Raw genomic sequence first — 21,275 nt, forward strand, 5'->3', positions numbered from 1 at the left:
TGGACAAAACCGGGACCGGGACCGGGACCGCCCCCCCCCGGTACCGGGGAATTTGGGGGGGGTGGGATGGACCGGGACCGAACCGGGACCAGTCCCCGGTGCAGGGGGATTTGGGGGGGGGGGGGGTGTGGGATGGACCGGATCAGGACCACCCCCCCCCCCTCCGGTACCGGGGGATTTGGGGATTTGGGGTCGGTGAATCCGGGGCACGGCTGGAATTTGTGGAGGGGGGCGGTGGCGATTCCGTGCCTCGGGTTTTGGGAAGGGGGGGGTGGGAATAGCCCGGGACCCCCCCCCCGGTGTGGGGAGGGGCGGATTTGGGGGTCCCGGGGGGGGGGGGGGTCTTTGTCCCCTCACAGGTCCCGCCCCTGGGCTGGGCGAGGTTTGGGGGCGCCCCCTCCCCAAAATTGCCCCCCCAGGCGCCAAACTCGCCCCCCCCCAGCTCCCCACAAACCTCAGAGACCCCCGAGTGTCACCCAAAGGGGTCCCCAAATCCCTTTCCCCCACCTCAACCCCCCAAAAAGGGTCCCCGACCCCTTCAATTCCCCCAAAAGGGGGGTCCCAACCTCCTCCCAGCCCCGCAACTGCCCCAACTCCCCGTTCCTGCCCCCAAATTCCCCCTCACCACCCCAAACTGCCCCTTCCTCACCCCAAAACCCCCCTCACCTGCCCCAAATTCCCCATCCCCACCCCAAAACTCTCCCTCCCCACCCCAAACTGCCCCTTCTCCACCCCAAACTGCCCCTTTCTCACCCCAAACTGCCCCTTCCTCACCTCAAATTCCCCCTCCCCATCCAAACTGCCCCTTCCCCACCCCAAACTGCCCCTCCCCACCTCAGATTCCCCCTCCCCACCCCCCCCCATCCCCTCCCCGACCTCCCCCTCCCCAAATAACCGACCCCACTCAGCCCTTGGGGGCCACATCTTTATTTTGGGTGGGTGGGACGCAGCGGGGAGGGGTCTCGGGGAGGGGGGGGGAGGGCAGGCGGAGCTCGGGGGGCCCCGGGGGTGTCCCGGGGCGGGGGTCTCGGGCCGGGGGTCACTTGTAGAGGATGTCGTAGTGGCCGGGGCGGTAGAGGAGGCAGACGCGGGGCTGGGAGCCCTCGGGGAACACGTGCGGGTTGGTGGCGCCGCCCTCGCCCCGGTCCATGTACTCCACCAGGATGGAGACGTGCAGCGCCCGCGCCAGCGCGATGATGTGGATGTGGTCGCTCTCCTTGCACATGGGCTCCACCTCCTGAGGGACGGACAGACAGACAGACAGACAGACAGACAATGGTCAGTGTGATTGCCCTCCTTGCACATGGGCTCCACCTCCTGAGGGACGGACAGACAGACAGACAGACAGACAATGGTCAGGGATGATGTGGATGTGGTCGCTCTCCTTGCACATGGGCTCCACCTCCTAGGGACCGACAGACAGACAGACAGACATTGGTCAGGGATGATGTGGATGTGGTCGCTCTCCTTGCACATGGGCTCCACCTCCTAGGGACAGACAGACAGACAGACAGACAGACAGACATTGGTCAGTGTGATGGCTCTCCTTGCACATGGGCTCCACCTCCTGCGGGATGGACAGACAGACAGACAGACAGACAGACAATGGTCAGTGTGATTGCCCTCCTTGCACATGGGCTCCACCTCCTAGGGATGGACGGACAGACAGACAGACAATGGTCAGGGATGATGTGGATGTGGTCGCTCTCCTTGCACATGGGCTCCACCTCCTGCATGGACAGACAGACAGACAGACATACAAATGGTCAGTGTGATTGCCCTCCTTGCACATGGGCTCCACCTCCTGAGGGACAGACAGACAGACAGACAATGGTCAGTGTGGTCGCTCTCCTTGCACATGGGCTCCACCTCCTAGGGACGGACAGACAGACAGACAGACAGACATTGGTCAGTGTGATGGCTCTCCTTGCACATGGGCTCCACCTCCTAAGGACAGACAGACAGACAATGGTCAGGGATGATGTGGATGTGGTCGCTCTCCTTGCACATGGGCTCCACCTCCTGAGGGCACGGACAGACGGACAGAGAGAGGGGACAGTGGTCAGTGGCGTGTGGGGGACACAGAGGGGACACACAGTGGACATTGCTCAGGGGACACCACAGCGGTCAGTGAGGCTGTGCCCGTGGCCACTCCTTGCACGTGGGCACACACCCAGGTGTGCCCCAGGCACGGTGATAGCTGCCCAGGTGTGCCCAGATGTGCCCAGGTGTGCCCCAGGTGCCCCAGGCACGGTGACAGCTGCCCAGGGGCCTCAGGTACAGTGACAGGTGCCCAGGTGTGCCCCAGGTACAGTGACAGGTGCCCAGGTGTGCCCCAGGTGTGCCCCAGGCACGGTGACAGCTGCCCAGGTGCCCCAGGCACGGTGACAGCTGCCCAGGGCCTCAGGTACAGTGACAGGTGCCCAGGTGTGCCCCAGGTACAGTGACAGGTGCCCAGGTGTGCCCAGGTGTGCCCCAGGTGCCCCAAGCACGGTGACAGCTGCCCAGGGCCCTCAGGTACAGCGCCAGAGCCACCCCAGGTGTCCTCACGTTGGCAGAGGCATCTCAGGTGTTCCAGCTACAGTGCCCAGGTGTCCCAGACATGGTTCCAGAGGTGTCCCTCACATGGTGGCACAGGTGCCCAGGTGCCCCTCAGACAATGCCATGGTGCCCAGGTGCCCCTACCTGCTGGCAGAGCTGCCAGGTGCCCCACAGACGATGCCCAGGTGCCCCATAGATGATGCCCAGGTGCCCAGGTGCCCCATAGCCAATGCCCAGATGCCCCATAGATAATGCCCAGGTGCCCGTACCTGCTGGCAGAGCTGCCAGGTGCCCCATAGCCAATGCCCAGGTGCCCCATAGGCAATGCCCAGGTGCCCAGGTGCCCGTACCTGCTGGCAGAGCTGCCAGGTGCCCCACAGACAATGCCCAGGTGCCCCACAGACAATGCCCAGGTGCCCAGTGCCCCTGCCCAGGTGCCCAGGTGCCCCATAGATGATGCCCAGGTGCCCAGGTGCCCCATAGATGATGCCCAGGTGCCCGTACCTGCTGGCAGAACTCCTTGATGCTGCGGCCGCCCTCCAGGAACTGCTCGAAGAAGCGCCGGTGGCGCTGCAGGCAGCCCGAGGTCAGCAGGCGCAGGTACACGACCAGGTAATCGGACGTGGCCGGCTCGTTGAACGCAGCCAGGAGCTCGGGGCAGCGGCACCCGGCGCTCCACGCGCTCGATCAGCTCCATCAGCTGGGGGGGACACGCCTGGGTCAGGTGTGTGTCACCTGTGTGTCACCCGTGTCACCTGTGTGTCACCTGTCACACCTATCATACACCTGTCACACACACCCGGCGCTCCACGCGCTCGATCAGCTCCATCAGCTGGAAATACACACCTGGGTCAGGTGTGTGTCACCTGTGTGTCACCCGTGTCACCTCTGTGTCACCTGTCACATTTATCATACACCTGTCACACCTGCATCACATCTATATAACATCTGTCACACACACCCGGCGCTCCACGCGGCTCGATCAGCTCCATCAGCTGGAAATACACACCTGGGTGTCACCTGTGTGTCACCTGTGTGTCACCTGTGTGTCAGCTGTGTCACCTGTGTGTCACCTGTCACACCTATCATACACCTGTCACACACACCCGGCGCTCCACGCGCTCAATCAGCTCCATCAGCTGGAAATACACACCTGGGTCAGGTGTGTGTCACCTGTGTGTCAGCTGTCACATCTATCATACACCTGTCACACCTCTGTGTCACTTGTCACACCTGTGTCACACCTGTCACACACACCCGGCGCTCCACGCACTCGATCAGCTCCATCAGCTGGGAATACACACCTGGGTGTCACCTGCGTGTCACCTGTGTGTCAGCTGTGTGTCAGCTGTGTGTCCACTTGTCACACCTATCATACACCTGTCACACCTGTGTCACATCTATATCACACCTGTCACACACACCCGGCACTCCACGCGCTTGATCAGCTCCATCAGCTGGGGGCACACGCCTGGGTCAGGTGTGTGTCACCTGTGTGTCAGCTGTGTCACCTCTGTGTCACCTGTCACACCTATCAGACACCTGTCACACACACCCGGCGCTCCACGCGCTTGATCAGCTCCATCAGCTGGAAATACACACCTGGGGTGTCACCTGCATGTCACCTGTCCACATCTATCATACACCTGTCACACCTGTGTGTCACTTGTCACACCTGTGTCACACCTGTCACACACACCAGGCGCTCCACGCGCTCGATCAGCTCCATCAGCTGAGGGGGACACACCTGGGTCAGGTGTGTGTCACCTGTGTGTCACCTGTCACACCTGTATCACATGTGTGTCACACCTATCATACACCTGTCACACCTGTGTCACACCTGTCACACACACCCGGCGCTCCACACGCTCCATCAGCTGGAAATACACACCTGTGTCACCTCTGTGTCACCTGTCACATCTATCATACACCTGTGTCACACACCGGTCACACCTGTGTCACACCTATGTAACATCTGTCACACCTGTGTCGCCCTCTCTGAGCCCCCAGACCCCCCAAAACCCCCCCAGAGCCCCCAGACCCACCTTGAGCCCCCCAAAAACCCCCTCAGAGCCCCCAGACCCACCTTGAGCTCCTCTGAGCCCCCTCCAAGCCCCCAACCCCACCCCAGAGCCCCCCAAAACCCCAGAGAGCCCCTCCAGAACCCTCTCAGATTCCTCCATCCCAAAGGTTCAGCCCTCCTGGACCCCCCCAAAGCCCCCCAGGACCCACCTAGGACCCCCCAGAGCCCCCCCAGCCCCACCGTGTTGTGGAAATCCTCGATGGTGAACTCGGTGAAGCCCTGAGCCACCAGCTCCTCCTTGCTGCGCGCCGACACCTCCTTGAACCTGGGGGGCACCGAGAGGGGGCTCAGGGGGCACCCACAGGGGGCTGGGGGCACCCAAAGGGGGCCAAGGGAGCCTGGGGGGGTTTGGGGGGCACCCAAAAGGAGCTTGGGGGGCACCCACAGGGGGCTGGGGGGCTCGGGGGGTGATTTCTGGGGGTTCTGGGGGGGTTTTTGTGGTCCCCGGGCTATTTTTGGAATATTTTTGGGGTCCTCGGGCTGTTTTGGTGTATTTTTTTTTTTTTTTGTATTTTTGGGTTCCCCAGGGTGTTTTTGGGGCTGTTTTGGTGTATTCTGGGGGTCCAAGGGCTGTTTCAGGTTATTTTTAGGGTGTTTTGGCTGTTTTTGGGGTGTTTGTTGTGGGGTGTTTCAGGGTGGTTTTGGATCCCTGGACTGTTCCAGGCTGTTTTGGGGGCTGTTTGTGCATTTTTGGGCTGTTCCAGGTTATTCTGGGGCTGTTCCAGGTTATTTAGGGGCAGTTCCAGGTTATTTAGGGGCAGTTTCAGGCCGGTTTTGGGGCTGTTTGTTCCAGTTTTGGGCTGTTCCAGGCTATTCTGGGGCAGTTCCAGGTTATTTAGCTGTTCCAGCCGGTTTTGGGCTGTTCCAGGGCCAGTTTTGGGGCTGTTTGTGCCGGTTTTGGGCTGTTCCAGGTTATTCTGGGCTGTTCCAGGTTATTTAGGGCAGTTCTAGGTTATTTTGGGGCAGTTCCAGGTCAGTTTTGGGGCTGTTTGTGCCGTTTTTTGGGGCCCCCTCACCGCTGCAGCTCCTGGCCGTCCTCCAGCAGCGCCTCCAGGTGCGCGAAGCCGAAGGCGCGGTAGAAACAATTCCCGTCCGGCCCGCGTCTTGCGGATGTAGGAATATTTCTGCAGCAGGTCCTGGGGACAGTGGGGACATCAGGGGACACTGGGGACACTGGGGGACACTGGGGACAGCACAGGGACAGCGCCAGGGCAGCCACACTGCAGGGACAATGTGGGGACACCATGGGGACATCGCCCCTGGACAGCCCCAGGACAACGAGCGTGGGGGACATCAGGGACAGCCCAGGGACAGCCCAGGGACAGCCTGGGGACAGCCACGCCATGGGGACACTGTGGGGGACACCAGAGACAGGACAGCCCAGGGACAGGGACTGCAGGGACACCAGGGGACACAGGGGGGACATCAGGGACAGCCCAGGGACAGCCAGGACAGAGACTGTGGGGACATCAGGGGATGCAGGGGACACAGTGGGGACAGGGACACTGTGAGGGGGGACAGGGACACCACAGGGGACACAAGGGACAGCCCAGGGACAGTCAGGACAGGGACACCATGAGGCACAGGGGACACCTTAGGGACACCATGGGGACACTGGGGGACAGCCCAGGGACACCCCAGGGACCAGGGGGACATCAAGGGGGACACCGGACACCCCTGGACAGACCTGGGGACAGCCGGGCTGCAGCCCAACCCCATCCCAGGGTCCCAGTTCCACCCCAGTGCTATTCCCAGTCCCTCCCAGTACACCTGGGCTGCAGCCAGCCTCATCCCAGTGTCCCAGTTCCAAACTGGTGCTGTCCCCAGTACATCCCAGTGCCGTCCCCAGCCCTGCCCCAGTGTCCCCCAGTCCCTCCCAGTTCCCTCCCAGTGCCCCCCAGTTTTCCTCAATCCCCTCCCAGTTCCTCCCAGTCCCCACCTTGATTTTCTCCTGGTACACGTGGTCATCCTCCGCGTATTCCTTGTAGAGCTCGGCCAGCTCCAGGCGCTCGGGACACCAGCGGGGTTCTGCACCGCGATCTGCGCCCAACCGGGGGTCACCGACCGCGGTCACCCCCGGGACCCCCCCGGGACCACCCCCGGGGCCGGTCTGGGGGGGTCACGGAGGGATTTGGGGAGGGGGATCCGCACCTCCTGCTGGATCCGGTCCTGCTGCGCCATGATGGCCTCGTCGTAGGCCAAGCAGTTCACACCTGGGGGGACACCGGGGGTTACCGGGGGAGTTAACGGGGGGTCCCAGCGCGGCTCAGCTCAACCGGGAGGGGTCTGGGGTGCCCCCGGGAGGCTCCTAAGGGGGGAAACCGGGGGGGGTCGGGCGGGTTTGGTGCGTTCGGTGAACCGGGAGCTGCCGGGGTGATCGAGGCCCTCCCGGGAGTAACGAGGCCGAGGCGAGAGGGAGAACCGGGGTGGATCCCGTGGCGTGGCCGCGGTGTGGGGGATGGATAAGGGGGGGCTCCGTCGGTACCGTCGGCATCGCTGCCGCCCAGCGGCTCCGGTTGCGGCTGCTGAGGCTCCTCCGCCGCCATCGCCGCCCTGCCCGCCCCCGCGCCGCTTCCGGGTCAGCGCCCGCCGCTTCCGGGGCACCGCCCGCGCCGCTTCCGGGAGCGGAGAGGCCCCGCCCACGACGGGCGTGGCCTGTGAGGGTGGCCACGCCCCTCTCCCTCATGGCGGCAACCGCCCTCAGGGAGCGATGGCAGCCCCGGGGAAGGACCCGGAACGGTCCCGGTCTGCCTCGCTCCGAGGGTCGGTGCCTCGGTGAGCCCCGAGGCTTGGTGATCTTTCAAGCGAAAATGAAGGCAAATATGATTAGTTTTTTAATTGGAGCAGGGAAAATAATTAAAAAGGCGTGATTGGAACTCTGCGGAGCGCCGGCGAAGGGTTTCCCCTCCGTTCGAACAGATTATTATAGAGAAAAAAAAGGTTTTGCCTGTGTTTAACTGCTTTTTCCTCTCACTGCACTCCTTTTTCATGGGGGTTACAAGGATATGCTGGGAGGGACTGGGATGGGATTGGGATGGAACTGGGGTGAAGGTGAAATTGTCCATTTTGGAACAAACCTCGCTCCCTCAGCGCCGCCTTTGGCACCGCTCCGTGCCCAGGTGTCCCCCAGGTGATCCCCGGGCAGGTGAGCCCAGGTAACCCCTACCAGAGCCCCCACCCCCCTCCTCATCCTCGCTGCTCACCCAAAACTCCCCCAAATCCCCAATTTTCCCCATTCTCCCCCGGCTCCGCTGCGCGCATTTAAACTTCCCCGCGCTCCCGGGGCTGGGGGGCGGGGTTATGCAAAACAGAAGCCAATACCGAGCGAAAGGCATGCTGGGAGCATTTTTGGGGGAAAATTTCGGGGTTTTTGGGGGTCGGATCGTGCGGGACGTGGGAGAAAAGTGCGGGATGAGCTGGAGAAAGAGGTCGGGAATGGGATGTGAAGGGGTGCGAGCGCGGCGCGGGGGTTTTTGGCGAATTTTTGGGGTTTTTGGGGGGGTTTGTGGGGGGGTCCCTGAGCTCCCCCCTCCTCCCCAGCTCCTTGGGGGGCGAAGGTGGGACCCCCAGTGAGGACAACGACAAGGGCGGGGGCAGGGCGAATGCAAATGAGCGGGCGATAATTACCATAATATCCTGGAGGGGCGGAACTTGTGCGACAAGAGGCGGGGTTATGTTAATCAACAACTGGTGCGGGAGTGGGCGGAGACAATGCAAACTTGCATGCACAGTCGGCCAATCACAATGCGGGGCGGGGAAAAAGCGATGGGCGGGGCTAGGAAACACCGGCAGGCGGCGGCTGTTTGCATAAAGGGGCGGAGTTATGCAGATTTATTGGTCCACCATGCGCGCGAACGGCATGATGGGATCATTTCTGCGGGAGAATTTCGGGATTTTTGGGGTCGGAGCATGCAGAATGCGGGAGAAAAGTGCGGGATGCGATGGAGAGAATGTTCCAGAAGGGGTCAGGAGCGGTCGGAGCGCGGCGCGGGGGCGGCCGTGAGGTGCGGGCGGGCCGGGCGGGACCGGGAGCGGCGCTGGGGAAATGAGCCGGTATCGCTTCTCGGCCTTTTGGCTAAGATCAAGTGTAGTATCTGTTCTTATCAGTTTAATATCTGATACGTCCCTCGATGAGAGGACTTTATATTAAACGGATTTTTGGGCTCGGGAGTTGGACCCGGAGCTTGCTCCCTCCGCTCCGCGCATCGTCCCGGTATTGCAGTGCCTCCGGGAAACGGTGCACCCCACACCGGGGACCTTTCGCTGGTCAAAAATAGATTAAAAATGCAGCTGGAAATGCCTCAATATCGTGTTTTTTATCGCGATATCACCTCACTTAACAGCCTTACCCTAACCGCCTGCTACTTGCGCCCCTTTGCTGCTCTCACCATGCCGCTATTGCAGCGCATCAGGAACGGTGCACCCACAACGGGGATCTGTCACTGGTGAAAAATAGATCCAAAAATATCGGAAACTTCTTGAAATCCTGATTATATCGCGATATCAGCCACGGTTCTGCCGGTTGCTGTTCCTCTGCAGCTCACTCCCTCTGTGCTGCACTCACCGTGCCGCTATTGCAGCGCCTCCGGAACGGTGCGCCCCAACATGGACCAAAATCTGAAAAATGGATCAGAATCAGTTAAAATCGTGATTATTACGTCGCGGTATCAGCCGCGCTTCTGCCGGTTGCTGCCCCTCTGCAGCTCATTCGTTCTGTGTCGCACTCACCCTCCCTGGAATGCAGCGAGCGACTAAAGCATGGCTGAAATCGCGATCGAATTCTTCTAAAACTCGCATTTTAGGAGGTTTTAATCTATTTTTCACCATTTCAGGTCCCCGTTAGGGGCGCACCGCTCCTGAGGGCGCTGCAATACCGGGACGGAGAGTGCGACAGGGAATCAATGCGTTGCAGAAGGGCGGCGACCAGCAGCAGCGCAGCTGATGTCGCGATATAATCACGATTTGTCGCAGTTTTAGGTGCTCTTGAGCTCCTCTTTTTCAGCATTCAGAAGTCGCCCGTTAGGGACGCACCGTTCCCGGAGACACTGCAATAGCGGCACGATGAGTGCAGCAGAGAGGAGCAAGTTGCACTAGAGTAGGGAATGCCTGAACTGAGGTGATATCACGCCATAATCACGACATTGAGGCATTTCCAGCTGCATTTTTAATCTATTTTTGACCAGCGAAAGGTCCCCGGTGTGGGGTGCACCGTTCCCGGAGGCACTGCAATACCGGGGACGATGCGCGGAGCGGAGGGAGCAAGCTCCGGGTCCAACTCCCGAGCCCAAAAATCCGTTTAATATAAAGTCCTCTCATCGAGGACGTATCAGATATTAAAACTGATAAGAACAGATACTACACTTGATCTTAGCCAAAAGGCCGAGAAGCGATACCGGCTCATTTCCCCAGCGCCGCTCCCGGCCCCGCCCGGGCCCGCCCGCACCTCACGGCCGCCCCCGCGCCGCGCTCCGACCGCTCCTGACCCCTTCTGGAAATTCTCTCCATCGCCTCCCGCACTTTCCTCCCGCGTTCCATACTTACGAACCCCGAAAATCGCGAATTATTCCCCAATTTTTCGCTCCCATGATGCCTTTAGCGTCACATTTGGATGCCCGTACTCATAATTTACATGACTCCACCTTCGCTCCGCCTCTCCCCACCCCTTTCTGATCATCTTTTTTTCTCCTTCTCCGCTCATCCCGCACTTTTCTCTCGCATTCTGCCTGCACAGATCCCCAGAAATACAAGATGACCCAGGCAGCTGAGGGGGGAAAATATTCCCCTGTGAGGGGTAAAGAAGGGGGGAAATAAAAAATCCGTGAGAGTGGAAAATGGAACCTGTGAGGGGGATGAGGGTGGAAGTGGTGCCTGTGAGGGGTTTGAGGGGCAGCTGAGGGGGAAATGGAGCCTGTGAGGGGGATGAGGGGGGGAAAATGGAGCCTGTGAGGGGGATGAGGGTAGAAATGGTATCTGTGAAGGATTTGAGGGGCAGCTGAAGGCAAAATGGAGCCTGTGAGGGGGATGAGGGTGGAAGTGGTGCCTGTGAGGGGTTTGAGGGGCAGCTGAGGGGGAAATGGAGCCTGTGAGGGGGATGAGGGTAGAAATGGTATCTGTGAAGGGTTTGAGGGGCAGCTGAGGGCAAAATGGAGCCTGTGAGGGAGATGAGGGGGAAAATGGAGCCTGTGAAGGGGATGAGGGTAGAAATGGTATCTGTGAAGGATTTGAGGGGCAGCTGAAGGCAAAATGGAGCCTGTGAGGGAGATGAGGGGGAAAAATGGAGCCTGTGAGGGGGATGAGGGTAGAAATGGTATCTGTGAAGGATTTGAGGGGCAGCTGAAGGCAAAATGGAGCCTGTGAGGGGGATGAGGGTAGAAATGGTATCTGTGAAGGATTTGAGGGGCAGCTGAGGGCAAAATGGAGCCTGTGGGGGGACAAATGGAGTCCGTGAGGGTGATGAGGGAGGCAGTGGCGCCTGTGAGGGGTTTGAGGGGCAGCTGAGGGAAATATAGAGCCCATGGGGACAGTGAAGGGAGAAATAGAGCTCATGAGGGTGAAATGGAGCCCATGAGGGTGATGAGGGTGGAAATGGCACCTGGGAGAGGCAGTGAAGGGGCAAAATGGTGCCCATGAGGGCAGAAGTGGTGCCTGTGAGGGTAATGAGGGTGGAAATAGTGCCTCTGAAGGGTTTGAGGGGCAGCTGAGGGGGAAATGGAGCCGGTGAGGGTGATGAGGGTGAAATAGTGACAATGATCAAATGGATCAGGGGACAAGCGATGTCTGTGAGGGGGGTAAGGGTGGAAATGGCGCTTATGAAGGGTTTGAACGGCACCTGAGGGGGAAAACGGTGCTCACCCGGGCTCAGACCCAGCCGCTGTCAACCAGCACTGCCAGGTCCCTGTGGCACTGAGGGGGTCCCTGAGGGGCACCAGAAATTGGGGGGTGGTCCCTGGAGACCTCCACCACCAGAGGGCGCCCTGGTACCCCCACAGAGCATGGGGGGGGGTCTCTACAGCCTGTATTGGACCTGAGGGGATCCCCGTGTTCCATTTGAGAGGGGGGGACACATCCCCAAACCCCCCCCAGCGCCGCCCCAAAAACGCGGGAGGAGAAGGTTTGTACCACCCCGAGGGCTCTCTGGGGCTTTTAGCAGCCTATACGCTCTCTATGGTCCCGCTGGGGAGGACTGAACTCTATGATCCGTCTGGCCGCTCTGGCCGGCTTGGAGGTCTGAACTTAGCATTCTCCTCGCCGCTCTGGCTGGCTTGGAGGACTGAACTCTATGGTTTCGTGCCCGGCAGTGCCTTGGCCTCTCTATGACCCCGCGCCGGGATAGAGCGGCCACTTCCGGTCCCTCCTGAGGGGGGGGACCCGAGCGCCAAGATGGCGCAGGCCCTGTCGGCCGAGGAGTTCCAAAGGATGCAGGTGCGGCCGGGGGGTCCCCTGAGGGGCTCGGGGGAGACCTGGGGGGACTCCCAGGGGTTTGGGGTCCTGAGAGGGGTCGTGGGAGAGTCATCGGGGGGTCTTAAAGGATCCTGAGGGGGCTTTTGGGGGGATTCGGGGGAGCCCTGGGGGGCTCGGGGAGGTTTGGGGGGTCCTGAGGGGCTCTGGGCGGGGGTCCAAGGGGGTCCTGGGGGCTCTGGAGAGCTGAGGGGGGTCCTGGGGTCGGTTTTGGGGGTCTCTGGATGTGTCAGGCTGGGGGATCTCGGGGGGTTCTGGGGGTCTTTGGGGGATTTAGGGGAGACCTGGAAGGTCCTGAGGGATCTCAAAGGAACCGAGGATATTTTGGGGGGGGTCTCGGGGGTCTCTTTGCTTCCCCAAACCCCCTCGGTGTCCCCCCAGGCGCAGCTGCTGGGAGCTGCGCACCGAGAATTACCGGCTGTCGGATGAGCTGCGCAAGAACGGCGCCGGTACGGCCTGAGGGGGGAATTTTGGGGGGGTTTTTGGGGGTCCCCAGAGGTTGGGGGGGGGGTCTCACAGCCCCCTTCCCCTCACGGCTGTGACCCCCCAGAACTGTCGGGGCTGGCGGCAGAGGGTGCAAACACTGGACAGGGACCTGGCCAAGGCCAACAAGGTGAGGATGGACCCCCCTAAAAAAAACCCCAATTCCTCTCGTGACCCCTCAAAAAATCCCCAAATTCTCCTTTTGACCCCCCCAAAAAATCCCAAATTCTTCTCGTGACCCTTCAAAAAAAACCCCAAATTCTTCTCGTGACCCCTCAAAAAATCCAAATTCCGCTCGTGACCCCTCAAAAAATCCCAAATTCCACTCGTGACCCCTCAAAAAAACCCCAAATTCTCCTCGTGACCTCCCCAGGACCCTCCTGTGACCCCCAAAATCCCCCTGGGACCTCCCCATGAGCCCAAAATTCCTCTCATTACCCCCCCTAAGACCCTCCTGGGGACCCCCAAATTGCCCCCAGGAGCCCAAATACTCCCCAGGGCCCCCAAATTTCCCTCAGGACCCCCAAATACTCCCCAGATTTCCCCCCATGACCCCTCCAGGACCTTCCTGGGACCCCCAAAATCCCCCCGAACCCCCCCTAGGACCTCCCCCAGACCCACAAAATCCCCTGGGACCCCAAATTCCTCTCCTGACCTCCCCAGGACCCCCAAATTCCCCCCAGAGCCCCCCAAACCCCCCCTGTGACCCCTCCTCTTCTTTTCCAGGCCCTCAGTAAGAGCAAGAAGGCCCAGGTGGGTCCTGAGGGGGGAATTTTGGGGGTTTTTAGGGGGATTTTGGGGCTTCCTGAGAGTTTCTAGTTGGGCTCAGGGGCATTTCTGGGGTCTCTGGGTTCATTTTTGGGGTGTCTGAGTTGATTTTTGGGGTTTCTGGGTTGATTTTTGGGGTTTTTGGGTTCGTTTTTGGGGTCCCCAGATGGGGGAGACCTGGGTGCTCCAGTGGGGTTCCTGAGTGTGGTTTTGGGGTATTTTGGGGGTTCCTGAGGGTTTCTGGGTGGGTTTAGGGCTATTTTTGGGGTCTCTGATCCCGTTTTTGGGGTTTTCTGGGTTCATTTTTGGGGTTTCTGGGTTCATTTTTGGGATCCCCAGGAGGTGGAGGCCCTGCTGGGGGAGACCAGGATGCTCCAGGGGAAGCTGCAGAGCCAAGAGGACGATTTTCCGTCTGCAGAACAGCACCTTGCTACGGGAGCTGGCCAAGGTAACCCCCAAAAATCCCCAAAATTCTCCCCAAAATTCCCCCAAAATCCCCCCAGCACCTTGCTGTGGGAGCTGGCCAAGGTAAACCCCAAAATCCTCAAAATTCTCCCCAAAAATTCCCCCCAAAATCCCCTCAGCACCTTGCTGCGGGAGCTGGCCAAGGTAAACCCCAAAAATCCCCAAAATTCTCCCCAAAAATTCCCCCAAAATTCTCCCAAAATGCCCCCAGCACCTTGATGTGGGAGCTGGCCAAGGTACACCCCAAAAATCCCCAAAATCCCCAAAATTCCCCCAAAATTCCCCTAAAATTTCCCCAGCACCTTGCTGTAGGAGCTGGCCCCTAGCACCTTGCTGTGGGAGCTGGCCAAGGTAAACCCCAAAATCCTCAAAAATCTCCCTAAAAATCCCCAAAAATCCCCAAAATTCCCCCAAAATCCTCCCAGCACCTTGCTGTGGGAGCTGGCCAAGGTAACCCCCCAAAATCCTCAAAAATCTCCCTAAAAATCCCCAAAAATCCCCAAAATTCTCCCCAAAATTCTCCCAAAATGCCCCCAGCACGTTGCTGCGAGAGCTGGCCAAGGTAAACCCCAAAAATCCCCAAAAATCCCCCCAAAATTCTCCCAAAATGCCCCCAGCACCTTGCTGTGGGAGCTGGCCAAGGTACACCCCAAAATCCCCAAAAATCTCCCTAAAAATCCCCAAAAATCCCCAAAATTCCCCCAAAATGCCTCCAGCACTTTGCTGTGGGAGCTGGCCAAGGTAAACCCCAAAATCCCCAAATTCCCCCAAAATCCCCCCAAAATTCCCCCAAAATTCCCCCAGCACCTTGCTGCGAGAGCTGGCCAAGGTAAACCCCAAAATCCTCAAAATTCTCCCCAAAAATCTCCCCAAAATTTCCCCAAAATTCCCCCAAAAATCCCCCCAGCACCTTGCTGTGAGAGCTGGCCAAGGTAAACCCCAAAATCCCCCAAAATTCTCCCCAAAATTCCTCAAAATCCCCCCTGGAACCCTCAGCACCTTGCTGCGAGAGCTGGCCAAGGTAACCCCCCAAAATCCCCAAAAATCTCCCTAAAAATCCCCAAAAATCCCCAAAATTCTCCCCAAAATTCCCCCAAAATCCCCCCAGCACCTTGCTGCGAGAGCTGGCCAAGGTAACCCCCAAAATCCCCAAAAATCCCCAAAAATCTCCCCAAAATCCTCCCCAAAACCCCCAAAAGCCCCCAAATTCTCCCCAGGATCCCCCAGGGTCCCCAGGATGGATTTTGGGGGGGTCCCCTGACCTGAGGGTTGATTTTGGGGGTCCCAGTGTTAATTCTGGGGGTTGAATTTGGGGGTCCCAGAGGTGATTTTGGGGTGGATTTTGGGGCTTCCAGGGCTGATTTTAGGGTTGGTTTTGGGGTGGATTTTGGGGTCCCAGAGGTGTTTTTGGGGTGGGTTTTGGGGGCAGATTTTGGGGTCCCAATGCCGATTTTGCAGCTGATTTTTGGGGGTCCCAGAATTGATTTTGGGGTGGATTTTGGGGTGGATTTTGGGGTGGATTTTGGGGTTCCCCAGTGTTGATTTTGTGGCTGATTTTGGGGTGGATTTGGGGGTCCAATGCCGATTTTGCAGCTGATTTTTTGGGGGGGTCCCAGGGTGGATTTTGGGGTTGATTTTAGGGCAGATTTTGGGGTCCCAGTCTCAATTTTGCAGCTGATTTTTGGGGGGTCCCAGGGTGGATTTTGGGGTGGATTTTAGGGGCAGATTTTGGGGTCCCAATGCCGATTTGCAGCTGATTTTTGGGGGGGTCCCCAGAGGTGATTTTGGGGTTGATTTTTAGGGTGGATTTTGGGGGTCCCAGAATTGATTTTGGGTGGATTTTAGGGTGGATTTTGGGGTCCCAATGCCGATTTTGCAGCTGATTTTTGGGGGGGTCCCAGAGGTGATTTTGGGGTGGATTTTGGGGTGGATTTTGGGGGTCCCAATGCCGATTTTGCAGCTGATTTTTGGGGGGGTCCCAGAGGTGATTTTTGGGGTGGATTTTGGGGTCCCAATGCCGATTTTGCAGCTGATTTTTGGGGTGTCCCCCCCAGCTCTGTGCCCAGATCGAGGGCCTGGAGGAGGAAAAACCGGCGGCTGCAGGAGGGGGGGGGCGGGGGGAGCCCCCCGAGACCCCCCCCGGGACCCCCCAAAACTCGGCCCCGCCCCCCCAGGATGGGGCTCAGGGGCAGGGGGGGGCCCCCCGAAGGTGAGGGGGGATTTTGGGGGGGGTCCCGGGGGGGGTTTGGGGGGGTCCTGAAGGATTTGGGGGATTTTGGGGGAGCTCCTGGGAGTAATTTTGGGGGGGGGAATTCGAGAATTTGGGGGGTTTGGGGGGGTCCTGAAAGATTTGGGGGATTTTGGGGGGGTTCCTGGAGTGATTTTGGGGGGAATTTGAGAATTTGGGGGGGGATTTTGGGGGGTCCTGAAGGATTTGGGGGATTTTGGGGGGGTTCCTGGAGTAATTTTGGGGGGGAATTTGAGAATTTTTGGGGAGGTTTTGGGGGGCTCTGAGAATTTTGGGGGGATCCTGGGAGTAATTTTGGGGGGGGAATTCGAGAATTTGGGGGGTTTGGGGGGTCCTGAAAGATTTGGGGGATTTTGGGGGGGCTCCTGGAGTAATTTTGGGGGGGAATTTGAGAATTTGGGGGGGATTTTGGGGGGTCCTGAAAAGATTTGGGGGATTTTGGGGGGGGGCTCTGGGGGGCTCCTGGAGTAATTTTGGGGTGGAATTCAAGAATTTTGGGGAGGTTTTTGGGGGGCTCTGAGAATTTTGGGGGGGATCCTGGAGTGATTTTGGGGGGAATTGAGAATTTTGGGGAGGTTTTGGGGGGCTCTGAGAATTTTGGGGGGGAATTCAAGAATTCGGGGGGGATTTTGGGGGGTCCTGAAAGATTTGGGGGATTTTGGGGGCAATTCGAGAATTTGGGGGGGTCCCCAGGGGGGGTTTGGGGAGGGTCCTGAGAATTTGGGGGGGTCCTGGCAAGGTTTGGGGGGATTTGGGGGCACCCCCAGAATTTGGGGGGTCCTGGGGGGATTTTTGGGGGGGGGTCCTGGGGAGAATTTGGGGGAAGGGATCCCAGAATTTGGGGGGATTTTGGGGGGGGGGTCCCAGAATTTGGGGGGGATTTTGGGGGGGGATTTTTTGGGGGGGGGTCCTGGGGAGAATTTTGGGGAAGGGGATCCAGAATTTGGGGGGGCTCTGAGGGGGACTTTTGGGGGGGGTCCTGGGGAGAATTTGGGGGGGGGTCCCAGATTTTGGGGGGGATTTTGGGAGGGGGTTTTGGGGGGGGATTTGGGGGGACCCTGGGCAGAACTTGGGGGGAGGGTCCCAGAATTTGGGGGGGATTTTGGGGGGGGTCCTGGGAGAATTTTGGGGGGGGGTCCTGGGGAGAATTTGGGGTGGGGGTCCCAGAATTTGGGGGGGATTTTGGGGGGGGATTTTGGGGGGGGTCCTGGGGGATTTTTTGGGGGGGGTTCTGGGGACAATTTGGGGGGCGGGTCCCAGAATTTGGGGGCATTTTGGGGAAGGGATCCAGAATTTGGGGGGCTCTGGGGGGATTTTTTGGGGGGTCCTGGGGAGAATTTTGGGGAAGGGGGTCCCAGAATTTGGGTGGGATTTTGGGGGGGGGGTCCCAGAATTTGGGGGCATTTTGGGGGGGTCTGGGGGATTTTTTTGGGGGGGTCCTGGGGACAATTTTGGGGCAGGGATCCCAGAATTTTTGGGGTGGTCTGGGGTGGGGATTTTTGGGGTGGGGGGGGGGGGAAGTTCTGAGAGATTCCAAATTTGGGGTTCCCAAAATTTTGGGGGGGATTTTGGGGGTCCTGGATGGGATTTTTTTGGGGGGGGAGGGGTCCTCTGATACCCCTCCCCTCCCCCACCCCCACCCAGAGCCCCCCCAAAAAGACAAAGAAGAGGAGGGGGGAGGGGGGACGCCCCCTCCAGGGGACCCCCCAGCACCCCCTGATCAGGTAGGGGTGGGATTTGGGGGGAATTTGGGGGGATTTGGGGGGATTTTTGGGGGATTTTTGGGGGATTTGGGGGATTTTTGGGGGAATTTGGGGGATTTTGGGGCAATTTTGGGGCAATTTTGGGGGATTTTGGTGGTTTTTTGGGGGGGTCTCAAGAGGATTTTGGAATAAATTTTTGGGGGATTTTTTGGGGGGGGGGTTGAGTTTTTTTTGGGGGGTGTTCTGAGGAGGGGATTTTTGGGGGGAATTTGGGGTTTTTTTGAGGGGAAATTTAGGATTTTTTGGGGAAAAATTGAGATTTTTTGGGGAGGAAATCTGGTATTTGGGGGGCGAAATCTGGGATTTTTTGGGGAGGAAATTTGAGATTTTTTTTGGGGGGGAAATTTGGAGATTTTTCGGGGGGAATTTTGGATTTTTTTTGGGGAGAGTTTTGGGAATTTTCGGGGGGGGAATTGGGATTTTTTTGTGGTGAAATTTGGGATTTTTCAGGGGGGGGAAATTGGGATTTTTTGCGGGAAATTTGGAGATTTTTTGGGGGGAAATTTGAGATTTTTCAGGGGGAATTTGGGATTTTTTTTAGGGTGGAAATTTAGGATTTTCGGGGGGAAATTTGAGATTTTTCAGGGGGAATTTGGGATTGTTTTTAGGGTGGAAATTTGGGATTTTTTGGGGGAGAAATTTTGGGATTTTTTTGGGGAGGAAATCTGGGATTTGGGGGAGGAAATTTGGGATTTTTTTTGGGGGGGAAATTGGATTTTTAGGGGGGAAATTTGGGACTTTTCAGGGGGAATTTGGATTTTTTTAGGGTGGAAATTTGGGATTTTTCGGGTGGGGGAAATTGGGATTTTTTGGGGGAAATTTGGGATTTTTTCGGGGGGGAAATTTGGAGATTTTTGGGGGGAAATTTGGGGATTTTTTGGGGGGAAATTTGAGATTTTTTCAGGGGGAATTTGGGATTTTTTTGGGGGAATTTTTGGAATTTTTTTGGGGGGAAATCTGGGATTTTTCAGGGGGAATTTGGGATTTTTTGGGGGGAAATTTGAGATTTTTCAGGGGGAATTTGGGATATTTTCAGGGGGAAATTGGGGGATTTTTTGGGGGGGGCAATTTGGGATTTTTCTGGGGGAATTTTGGATTTTTTTGGGGAGAGTTTTGGGATTTTCGGGGGGGAATTTGGGATTGTTTTAGGGTGGAAATTTGGGATGTTTTGGGGGGGGCAATTTGGGATTTTTCGGGGAAAATTTGGGATTTTTTGGGGGAAATTTGTGATTTTTGGGGGGGAAATTTTGGGATTTTTTTGGGGGGAAAATTTGGGATTTTGGGGGGGAAATTTGGGATTTTCGTGGGGGGGGAAATTTGGGATTTTCAGGGGAAAATTTGGGGATTTTTCAGGGAGGAAATTTGGGATTTTTGGGGAGGGGGGGAGGTGGAATTTGAGGGGGGTCCTCACAGGGGTCTCTTGCAGGCAGAGCTGGCCCAGCTGCAGGAAGAGGTGGCCAAGGTGAGGAGGGTGGAAATTTGGGATTTTTTGGTGAAAATTTGGGATTTTTTGGGAAGATTTGGGGGTTTTTTTTTGGTGCCTCAAGGAGAAATTTGGGAATTTTTGGACATAAAATTTTTTGTGGATTTGGGATCTCCTGGGGAGGATTTTGGGGGCTTTTCAGGAGGAATTTGGGGTTTTTTTTGGTGGAAATTTCAGATTTTTTGTGAGGATTTTTGGGGTTTTTTTTGGTGGAAATTTGAGATTTTTTTGGGAGGATTTTTGGGGTTTTTTTTGGTGGAAATTTCAGATTTTTTGTGAGGATTTTGGTTTTTTTTTTTGGTGGAAATTTGGGATTTTTTGGGGAAGATTTGGGCTTTTTTGAGACTTCCAAGTTGAAATTTGACCATTTCTAGAAGGGGAAATTTTGGGAGATTTGGATCCCAGCAAAATTTGGGATTTTGGGGGCGATTTTGGGAGGATTTGGATCCTTTGGGGGGGAGGGAATTTGGGGGATTTGGGGGTGACCCAGGTGCTGCCCCCTTCATTTTGTGCCCCCACCCCAAATTTCCCAGCTGACGGAGGAGCTGCAGGAACAGCGGGAAAGGTGAGAAAATTTTTGGAATTTTGGGATTTTTGATTTTCTGGATTTTTTTCCAATTTTTCCCTCATTTTACCCCATTTCCCCCCATTTTATCCCCATTTCCCTCATTTTTACCTATTTCCCCCAATTTTCCTCCTTTTTTTTGTCATTTTTTTCTCCTTTACCCCCATTTTCCCCCAATTTTACCAATTTAACCCATTTTCTCTCATTTTTCCCCATTTTTCCCCATTTTTCCCCATTTTTTCCCCATTTTCCCCTTTTTTTGCCCATTTTCCCCATTTTCTCTCATTTTCCCCATTTCCCCCAATTTTTCCCCTTTTTTCCCCATTTCACTCATTTTTCCCCATTTTCCCCATTTTCCCCCCAATTTTCCCCTTTTTTTTGCCCAATTTTCCCCATTTTCTCTCATTTTCCCCATTTCCCCCCAATTTTTCCCAATTTTCCCTACTTTCTCTCATTTTCCCCATTTCTCCAATTTTTCCCCTTTTTTCCCCATTTTCTCTCATTTTTCCCCATTTTTCCCCATTTTCCCAATTTTTCCCCATTTTTGCCCATTTTCTCTCATTTTCCCTATTCCCCCCAATTTTCCCCATTTTCTCTCATTTTTTCCCCATTTTTGCCCATTTCCCCCATTTCTCTCATTTTTTCCCCATTTTTGCCCATTTTTCCCATTTTCCCCCAATTTTCCCCTTTTTTTCCCAATTTTTTCCCCATTTCCCCCATTTTTCCCCATTTTCCCCCACTTTCCCCCATTTCCCCCCAATTTTTCCCCTTTTTTGCCCATTTTCCTCATTTTTTCCCCCTTTTTTTCCCAATTTTCCCATTTCCCCCCATTTTTCCCCTTTTTGCCCATTTTCCCCATTTTCTCTCATTTTTTCCCTATTCCCCCCCAATTTTTCCCCTTTTTTCCCCATTTTCCCCATTTTCCCTTTTCCCCATTTTTCCCCATTTCTCTCATTTTTTCCCCATTTCCCCCCAATTTTCCCCATTTTTTTCCCCATTTTCTCTCATTTTTTCCCCATTTTTTGCCCATTCCCCCATTTCTCTCATTTTTTCCCCTATTTTCCCCCCATTTTCCCCATTTTCTCTCATTTTTTCCCAATTTTTCCTCGTTTTTTCCCTATTTTCCCCCCAATTTTTCCCCCCTTTTCCCCATTTTTCCTCATTTTCCCCTTTTTCCCCATTTTTCCCCCATTTTCTCTCATTTTCCCTATTCCCCCCCCAATTTTTCCCATTTTTCCCCATTTCCCCCCAATTTTTCCCCTTTTTTTGCCATTTTCCCCATTTTCTCTCATTTTTTCCCTATTCCCCCCAATTTTTCCCCTTTTTTCCCCATTTTCCCTCATTTTTTCCCCATTTTCCCCCAATTTTTTCCCCATTTTCTATAATTTTTCCCCCCTTTTTTTCCACCAATTTCCCCC

At 56.4% G+C, this 21,275-nt stretch overlaps 2 protein-coding genes and 2 non-coding genes across 4 annotated transcripts; 2 read left to right on the forward strand and 2 right to left on the reverse strand.

Annotated features, from left to right (window-relative positions):
• Positions 1-911: 911 nt before the first annotated feature.
• On the reverse strand, positions 912-7,265 carry OTUB1 (OTU deubiquitinase, ubiquitin aldehyde binding 1). Its single transcript, XM_077172518.1, is given in 10 exon segments — positions 912-1,237; positions 3,046-3,198; positions 3,200-3,241; positions 4,805-4,889; positions 5,641-5,720; positions 5,722-5,760; positions 6,564-6,641; positions 6,644-6,664; positions 6,776-6,837; positions 7,110-7,265. Coding segments are annotated over 10 exon segments (819 nt in total). The 5' UTR covers positions 7,171-7,265; the 3' UTR covers positions 912-1,039.
• A 1,414-nt stretch (positions 7,266-8,679) lies between these two features.
• Positions 8,680-8,872, forward strand: LOC129134227 (U2 spliceosomal RNA). Its single transcript, XR_008536148.2, has one exon. It is a non-coding gene; the product is annotated as a U2 spliceosomal RNA (small nuclear RNA).
• A 950-nt stretch (positions 8,873-9,822) lies between these two features.
• Positions 9,823-10,015, reverse strand: LOC129134228 (U2 spliceosomal RNA). The gene has a single exon (XR_008536149.2). It is a non-coding gene; the product is annotated as a U2 spliceosomal RNA (small nuclear RNA).
• A 1,945-nt stretch (positions 10,016-11,960) lies between these two features.
• On the forward strand, positions 11,961-19,861 carry LOC129134225 (uncharacterized). The gene is made up of 8 exons (XM_077172415.1): positions 11,961-12,046; positions 12,464-12,531; positions 12,633-12,695; positions 13,292-13,318; positions 13,673-13,781; positions 15,853-16,007; positions 19,236-19,271; positions 19,826-19,861. Exons 2-8 carry the CDS (start codon positions 12,508-12,510, stop codon positions 19,859-19,861), a joined length of 450 nt encoding a protein of 149 aa, XP_077028530.1. The 5' UTR covers positions 11,961-12,046; positions 12,464-12,507.
• Positions 19,862-21,275: the final 1,414 nt, after the last annotated feature.

This window comes from Agelaius phoeniceus, chromosome 38 (assembly GCF_051311805.1).
Source record: "Agelaius phoeniceus isolate bAgePho1 chromosome 38, bAgePho1.hap1, whole genome shotgun sequence".
Classification (NCBI taxonomy): Eukaryota; Metazoa; Chordata; class Aves; order Passeriformes; family Icteridae; genus Agelaius; species Agelaius phoeniceus.